The 8,909-nt window shown below is 36.3% G+C and overlaps 1 protein-coding gene across 1 annotated transcript; it reads right to left on the reverse strand.

The window, feature by feature from the left end:
* Nucleotides 1–791: 791 nt before the first annotated feature.
* On the reverse strand, nucleotides 792–8,695 carry usp18 (ubiquitin specific peptidase 18). Its single transcript, XM_062443698.1, has 10 exons — nucleotides 8,524–8,695; nucleotides 6,728–6,824; nucleotides 6,393–6,535; nucleotides 6,221–6,300; nucleotides 6,006–6,140; nucleotides 5,078–5,173; nucleotides 4,828–4,989; nucleotides 4,185–4,310; nucleotides 3,839–3,882; nucleotides 792–2,178 (listed from the first exon to the last, which is right to left on the reverse strand). Exons 1-10 carry the CDS (start codon nucleotides 8,573–8,575, stop codon nucleotides 2,106–2,108), a joined length of 1,008 nt encoding a protein of 335 aa, XP_062299682.1. The 5' UTR covers nucleotides 8,576–8,695; the 3' UTR covers nucleotides 792–2,105.
* Between the last annotated feature and the right edge of the window lie 214 nt (nucleotides 8,696–8,909).

The raw sequence follows: 8,909 nt of genomic DNA on the forward strand, positions 1-8,909 counted from the left end.
TTAATTAAAACCCTACCAAGGGAAGAATCACTTCTTAGGAAGTTGAGGAGCTATTATATTCGACAATAATAGTGTTTTTCGGCTCTTGTTGTAAAAATCATCTAAAATTACAGTTTGTCTTGTCGTTCACAATCAGGACAATCTGGTCTGGTTATTGAAGACGCATATGCCAAATGTGTCTTCTATTGTGCAGCCGTCAAAAGTAACTAAATACATTTACTCAAATACATAAGGTTCTTCATTTTCAGCTACTTTATACTTCTTATCTAATATACTTTCAAGGGAAATCTTTTACTTTTTACTACACTATATTTATCTGAAATTTATCTGCACATTTAATCAACGGATATAATGTATTTTCTAGATTAAACTACCCAACAATATCTATAGGAGTGAAATTAGCCCCACCTTATCCAGCTAAACAGTACGACACTTCTTACTAGAGCTTGATTTGATTGAATTAATCAACAACTATTTAGATCATTTATAAAACATTTAGATTCATTTTTAAGAAAAAATCTCCAAATTCTCTGACTCCAGCTTCTAAAATGTGAATATTTTCAGCTTTCTTTTGTCTTCTACGACAGTAGAAAGAACTGAATATCATTACATTTTGGATTTTTGGTCGGGACAAAATAAGACATTTAGTTCTGTCACCTTTGGCTTTGGGAAACCTGAACATTTATTTTGACCATTTTCTGACAGTTTATTGACCAAACAACTAATTGATTAATTGAGAAAATAATTGACAGATTACTTGATAGTGAAAATAATCGTTAGTTACCGCCCTACTGCTTCCACCAATATTATGAAAGGGGCTATTCTGCATTATGAGTACTTTTTTGCTTGTTATTTTACATTTGTACATTTGCTGAGTAAGATTTTGAATGCAGGATTTCCACCACTGGTATTAATGTAATAAATGATAGCAATGCATAATATTTATTGTTATTAATCATCAACATTTCCTGTCATGTAAAAATGCACATTTTCTCTCTCAGCATGTTAATAGCCTGTCGTATTATGACTGTTTTCAATGTCAGCTCCTTATTGGCACTTCTCAGAGGCAAAGATGTGACCTTAAAGTCACAAATTCAATGTGAAACGCTTAACCATATCTGTGACTGTGACTCAAATCCAGACACACTGAGATACCCCCTATACATAAAGCTGTGCCTGTGCTACATGGCAGTGAGATGACTAAGCATGAGGCCTGCAGCCTGTGGCACTGTGCAGACATGTTCCATTCTGTCAGAGCTCTGCAGCACATAGGCACCATTTCACACGGTCCCCAGACTCTTGGCGAAGTGAGTGGGAACTTTAGAGGCTCTGCTGACAGCCTATACCACGCACTGTGGCTGCAACTGCAATTTTTATTTTTTTTTTCTTGGTAAATAGTTTCCTAAATGCATTCAAAAATATAAAATGCACACAGTACAGACACTTAAATACATTTTGAGCTCAGGTGATGATGAGACGTGCTGGTGTTTGTGCATTGATAGAGAGATAAAGAGGAGAAACTTATCAACAAAAGCAAAAAAACCAAAAGACCACAGATTAGCTGTAATGCCAGATAAAGCTAATGCCGGTAGTGAGAAAGTGCAAAACATAAAATCATTCAGTCAGTAAGATATTTTTTTTGTTATTGTTATTGCTTTTGGCAGCCCAAATGAAAGAAAAAATGACTTCATTGTTCTGCACGAGTGACTCATATATTACAAAGCAGTGTCAGGAAAATAAGCCCCTAGTCCTAATGCAGGTATTTCCCCTCAAACAGTAAAAAACTAAGCTAAGCATTGTCTTCAAACCAACCCCCAGTATCATTCAGCGTGTTCACAGTGTGTGGTCTGATCGTGAATCCGCAGCAAGTGTTTTGAGTCTTCAACACCACCTACTGGTGTTTGGAAAATATTACTCTGCTTGTGTCCTATAATGCAGCTTTAAGAGGTCAGAAATATTAAATATAAAACAATTCACCATATATATTTTAATTAAAAGGTTACAATAAATAATTTAAATCAAGTGTGTGTTTACATTGCTTAAAATTCCTATGTTTATCCTATATTTCACCTGGGCTCTACTTTAATTCATCTGCATTCATCCTTTTAGCCCGAACATTCAGGTTGTGGTCCCTCCTCTTTGGAGTCTCTTCTGTACATCAGCATGTACGCTGTTCGTCTGTAAAGACAACCACAATAGATGTACTTAAACAAAAAAAAAAAGTTATACTTACCAGAGCATTGAGAAAATTCAATAAACAGGAATAAAAAGGCAAAAGTAGTTTGTTTTCTAACAGACATGACAGCAAGACAGACAAGGCAGATTTCCTCCCTAAAATGGGTCTTAAGTTAGAAAGCCCTCGTGACAATAACACGGTCACTTTTTCTCTTTAATCTTGACCGAGGAACAGACAATAAGGCTTTGTCTCTCGAGATCTAAGACTGTTTCCTCAAGTAGGCAGATAAAAGCTCTGTGATGTCAGCAGGGGCCAAGCATTTAAGCCCTTAATTGTTATTAATAAAAATCTTAAATTTAGCTCTAAAAGCACCTGGAGGTCATTTTAAGCAGACTGAAATGGGGAGGTTTTGTCCTGTTTTTTGTTACTTTCAAAATGTTATAGGTGGAGGAGTTGTTAATGTGAGAAGAGATCATTTCTCACACACTATGATTGTCGAAAATGAATATGACATTTTGGGAAATAATTGTTTAATCCGTACTAAAACCGCAGAGTAAAAATCACAAGTTACGATCTTTTAAACTAAGCTATAAACATCTCCAGCTTCCAACTGAATAGATAAAAGTGTGAGTGATATCAATCTTCTAATATAAGCCTTGGGAAGAAAGCAAATGAGTGTATTTCCAAAAAATGTCAAGCTAAGAACAGGATCAAATTTGTAGGTGGATGTAAACCACCACCTTAACCTATGCTTTTATTCAGCCTGAGTGACAGCTTCACACTTCACGTCGCTGGTATGTAGAAGATAGCAAGACAAATTGTTTGGCATGTATCATTTGTTGTCACGTCAGACTCCTTAACAAAGATGACAAGTGCTTTCTTCTCTAATGTCATATCATCGAAAGTATGTGGACATCCAACCTTAACACCCATATATGATTGAACATATAGTGTCAAAACTATGGGCATAAACGTGTCGCTATAACAGGCTTCAAATTGAAACAGGTTTTGCCCGCTGTAATCATTCCTCCTGTTAATACTGGCTACTAAAAGATCCTCTTCAAATGCACTTATAGTTTAAGTTACAGGCCCGCAACAGTCTGTGTTTTGAGCAAAAAAGTTTATCTAAAGAGAATATAAAGCTTCATTCATCCAAATTAGTCAAATAAAGTGGATATCTTCCACAGGTATACTGTCTTTTAAGGGGAAAAAAAACATCTCAACAGTGTTTTCTTGTTCAGCTTCAGTGGAAGAATCATAAAAAGGAAATTCGGCAATGAAAATATATTAAATTTGTTTGACTAATTTGGACGGCTGAAGCCTCACATTGTCTTTAAATAAACTTGAGACCGAAGATTTTGTTTCCCATCACTTACATAGAAAGTAATGTCCAGTATGAAAAGGAGGATGTTCTTTGGGGAGCTGACTATTGTTCTAAGACAGTCTTGAAAAATTGTGAACCTATCCTTTAAGATTTCCCTTAACTGGGGAAACTGGGACACACTGGGTGTCTACATATATACATACAGTGGATATATATTACTAACCAATAAAACACAGTGTTATCAGGGTCAAACGCAGCACTGTTAAGCGTTATCAAAAGAGCCCATTCAAGACAGAACAGACATAACATTTCAAACGGTTGGATGTTTAATAATTTACCTGCCATGTCCTCCATAGGTTCTCTCCACGTCTTGCCAGGAGGTCTGTGTGTTAGATTACAAATCACAGCAAATTTGCACGAGGTATTGTAGAATGGTTGTAAAATAAAAAATTCATCTTTTGGGAGCAAACTTTAGGACATAAGATAAGACATTTAATACACACATTTTTCAGCATACACTATTAGATATGAGGTATTTGAATATTTGAATGGTTTTCAAACAGGGATCTACATTTAGAGTATTAATATCTAACTATCTTTCACTGATTAAGAAAGGTTCATTTCACCAATATTTTAAAACAAAGAGTCTTAAATTAGTATAAGATTTTGTTAAATTGGACCTACCTTTTCCACACAGCTGTCATCTGCATAGTACCAGCTCCTGCTGTGACGAACATAGGCAGTATAGTGCCCACACATTGCATCGCCAGAGTGCACTACCACTGCATACAAAGTGTACTTGCAGTTATTCTGGAAGAATAAATAACCTTTTAGATTACAAAAAATACAACATCCTATGGCTGGGCGATTATGGCAAAAATCAATTGATTAATTTAACTTTTAACCTTGATTACGATTAATGAACGATTATCTACACCCTTGATGAACAATTATGTATTTTCACAGTTTCTTTTGTTTTGTATTTTACACTGCTGCCCTCACACGATATTTTGTGATATTTTCTCATGTGAGTATCTTTAGGGAGTAAAAATAATGATGTTTTAAGGTGTGACGCTGTGGTTAATGTCTAGTTTACTTGATTAGAATTATGAAAAGATCATAGTTTGGGTTAAAATGATCACTGGAGACAAGTTTTCAAATTCCTTAAAGATATGCAACCTTTACTGTCATGGCAACAGTTAACACCACGATTATCTGACATGAGCAAGATTAAGTCCATTAGAGTTTCTAAATGTCGGTTTCGATTATTTTTCGATTAATTGCCCAGCCCTACAACATCCAGATACTCTACAGGACATGCAAATACCTGGGCAAAGTCTGCTGAGAATGCTTCACGAAGCATTTCGGAGAGGTTGAGGGTTTGTGGAAAAATTACTTCGCAATTAAGTTTTCGGGTGTAACCACGAATATTCCGAAATCGTTTCAGGTGCACGCACAAGATAGGAGGCAGGGCAAGCAGTTTGACTCCCTGAAAGAGAAAAGAGATGCCAAAGTTGATGACAATGTTGGCTTATATATAAATATTTTTAAGGGGAAGCATTTAAACGAAACATTACCTGTTTAGAAGGAGTCTTGGTTCCACACTGTTCACAGGTGCAGCAATCTCTGCCCCTTAGCTCCTGGTGCTCAAAGAAGGATCTCATGCAGTCGCCCTGAAATAGTTCATTAGAAATACTTGAATGTTCAATTTGAGCAAAGTTTAACACAACAGTTTGACATGGTGAGAAACATAGGATTAATATTTGGATAAAATGAGAAGATTGATGTCTGCATACATTATAAGGTTTCAGCCAACAATCGGTTGTCTTAGCTTAGCTTTGCTTAGCTTAGCTTAGTTTAGCACCAGCACCTCAAATGCTCACTAATTAACACTTTACAATCTTGTTTGTTTAATTTATACAAAAACAAGTGCAGAAATGACAATTTGTGGTGTGGGACCTGACTACTTCTTGGAGCTTGGTTATCCTCGGTTGTAAAAGCTCTTTTGTGAACACCTCAGCACTTGAGCCCCTCTAACGTTGCAGCACCTTGTTGACTGTTGCACTACTTTCTTGCTGTTTATGAAATTTCTTATGCCCTTGTCTACTTACAGTCATTTTTTACTTTATTAATTAAAAAAAACAGCATTGTCATTGTACTTGTATCTGGTCAGAATTTGTACCATGGTTCTTTTTGAGTCACTGTCATCTAACCATTGTTTTTTCCACACTGCCAGATGACAAAGTGTAAATACAATAAACAGATTAAACAAACAAAAAAAAATTAATGAGTGAGAATTAGAGGCGCTGGTAGACAGGTTTTACTATCTTTGGACAGAGATAGGCTAGTTGTTTCCACGCTTTATGCCAAGCTAAACTAACCAATTGCTGGCAGTAGAATCATATTAAGCATATAAGCATCAGTCTAATCAAATGAGTCCACTTGCAAACATGTCAAAAATATTTCTTTACAACGATCTACATGTAATCAAAAGAGAGACTGCACCAGAGTGTTTTGATCTTCCTTGATATGTAGCGGCAGGCTGATCAGGTAGCTGTCCAGAGTCTGGACGGAGTCGCAATTTATACACTTGAGTTGCGTCTGCACTGAAATCTTGTACAGATCCTTGATTTGAAGAGCCTGGCAGGAAAAACAAACTATATAGTTGATGTTTTTACAATTAAAAAACAACAACAAAGTATTCATGATTAAAGACAAACCAGTGTTTTGTTATCCATCTGCTTCTGCATTAAGTCCAGGATGGAGTGGAACACCTCATCGGCATCATGCTGTATACTAACTACAAAACATTTCCACAGAAAAAGGATGTGAAATTATCATACTAAATCAAAAAAATATGTAGTATTATGGTGCAATTTTTGCAACTCATACGTTGGATGCGGTTTCTGTCCAGACAGTGCAGGAAGTCACGATGGGGAGCAGGCAGAGGGTGGTCGCTCCGCATGGCCACAAGTACTTTCTTAAGCTGCAGCGGGACATTGCCACTGTCTGATCTCATGCTGGCAGTGTCCCACCTTGTGCAATTCACAAACCATCAATTAACATGAGAAAAGAGGGTTTTCATAAAACTACAAAAACAACCACTTTCACTGGACATCTGGGGCTTTTAAACATCAAAAGCGTTATGTCTTCCACCTTGTGATGAAGATAAGCGTTAGAACTCACAATTATAGTGAATCCTGGACTATCAGTGGTGTGCTGCTTACTTGTCTAGTAGATTTGCTAGTTCCAAGGTGGCAGAGAAAGTCTGCAGCAAAGTGTTCACACAGCAGGACAAATTGTAATTGTTGAGGCCTCTCATTCCTGTGATGGAACAACAGAACGGTTAAATAACACTATTTATCTTCTGTCTGTAGTGTGAACCAAAAAAATTGTTCAAATCTATGGCCGGGTCTACCACCAGGTGCCCACCTAGAGGCGCAGAGTGTCAGCAGGTCGTTACATGTGCAAAGAGAAAATAAAAATGTAACAGTGAAGTCTTGCTGCGCAGAACACCCACATCATGTGTATGTTTTATTAAAATAAACAGCCATTTTGTAGAGGAGAAACAGAAAAAGACGTGTTTGGTTTATTGGTTCATGGCTCTATGCACAGCGGGTTTATTTTACACGGATCTGAGGCGTAGTATTTTGCTTTCTATGCCGCTGTGTTGCTCACATGAAAGATTTATTGGTTGTGAGGAGAAAAAAAAATAGACAGTGAAAAATGTCCTGCAGAATGGGGCTGTGAACAAACTTGTTGCAGATCAATGTCAGGGCCATGGAGGTCTTATTTTACCCATAAAGTTACACCAGTTGGAACAAGCCAAGTTTTTTGGGTCCTTGAGCCTCTATGGAGGGGATTGTCAAGGACTGTCAAAGAAACTTCAGGAAGTAATATAAGGGATTTTGCTGATCTTTTATTCCCCAAGTATTTGTGACCAATTTAAAATAAGCCACCCTTTGTAATTCATAAGATTTATAAGCATTAATCAATGACTTTGTTAATGGTTAATGAATCATTCATTGCACAACATTATTAAGAAAACCTTTAGGGTTGCCAGGTTGCAGAAAATCCTTCTCTAATAACAAACTTGTTTAGTCTTTTTTAGCACTTCAGTTAAAAGTTAAAAGTTTTGTTGGTGGCTTAATAGAAATCCAATATTAATAGGAATATATGATATATAGGATATACAGGAATTCAATATGTATATCTACAGTTTTGATGGCTTAAAAAAAAAGGGAAACATGATGTAATTTATTAATGACACTGATATGTTGGAGGGGGATTTTCCACAAACTGGCAACCCAAAAGTTATTCAAGTTATAAAAAACTTATAAATGCTTTAAAACACATTAGAAAATGATTTATTAACCATTAATTAATGCTTATAAGCTCTTTATAAATGGCGACTTAATAGAAAGTGGTACCAAAACATCTAAAGGTGAATATTTATTTCAGGAATCACACTAGTATAGACCTCTATTATGTACAGATGTTTGACCAGAAACCTAGAAATACCCATATGATGCAATGCAATGATTAATACCTACATTTATGTTGAGAGGACTACTTTTTACACCCCTCCCCTCAGGAAAAAAGATTATGTAGGATAAAGAGCATTTCCGCACCAGCACATCCGTATATTTCCTCATCATCTGCTCAGCCCATTAACTCATTGTGTCCCCTAGTGGTCCCTTTAATGCACCAGACACTTTTGTTATGTTGATGTTTTATTTATCATGCTGGAGCATTTTTCATATGTTATGTAATAAATGATTAAATCTTGAGTGTTTGTTTTGCAATCTCACTTAAAAGTTTTGAGCTTTTAAAGGTATTTCCAATATGTTGTCTATATCATAGCAAATAGGCTCAATCACTAATTATCTACAATGCAGTCCAGTAAAACTAAACTGGGTAAATACCTTTTTTTTAATTACAATGTAGAGAGGTGTTTAATGATATTTATGTCATATTTAACAATATAAATCGTCATCAGATAGACTAAATTGCGTCTACTTACCGTGGCTGTCCTTAAAACCGAGATGTGATAAAAAACGGATGCATGCTTCCATCACTGCAGACTAAAAGGCTGGAGGAGACAGACAAACTGGAGATACACTCGTCCTTCCTGCATGATATAAACCGGTTTATTGACAGGACACGAATCAAATGATACTTGACCGTGAAATGGGTTGTTCAAGCTCCTGTGTGTGTAAACATCACCGGTTAACATTCAGTTTCGCTTTATCGCTCTCTGTTCGCCGGAATCGAAACTTAAACGAAGCTCCAATAAACAGACAGTAAAATAGGTGGTGGAATAAGTAATGAGATATTTTACTATAAGCCTAGTAGAAGTGACAATACTACAATGAAAAAATACATTGCTGCATTCATTCATGGCAGCTT

The sequence above is a fragment of the Scomber scombrus genome, chromosome 22 (assembly GCF_963691925.1).
Source record: "Scomber scombrus chromosome 22, fScoSco1.1, whole genome shotgun sequence".
Taxonomy (NCBI): Eukaryota; Metazoa; Chordata; class Actinopteri; order Scombriformes; family Scombridae; genus Scomber; species Scomber scombrus.

Coding starts and splice junctions, on each gene's coding strand:
- usp18 (XM_062443698.1), bottom strand. CDS start 8,575: ATGGAAGCATGCATCCGTTTTTTATCACATCTCGGTTTTAAGGACAGC. Junction 6,825..8,523: donor CGGTTTTAAGGACAGCCACG/GTAAGTAGACGC, acceptor GTTCCATCACAG/GAATGAGAGGCCTCAACAAT. Junction 6,141..6,220: donor AGATGGATAACAAAACACTG/GTTTGTCTTTAA, acceptor TTTTCCTGCCAG/GCTCTTCAAATCAAGGATCT.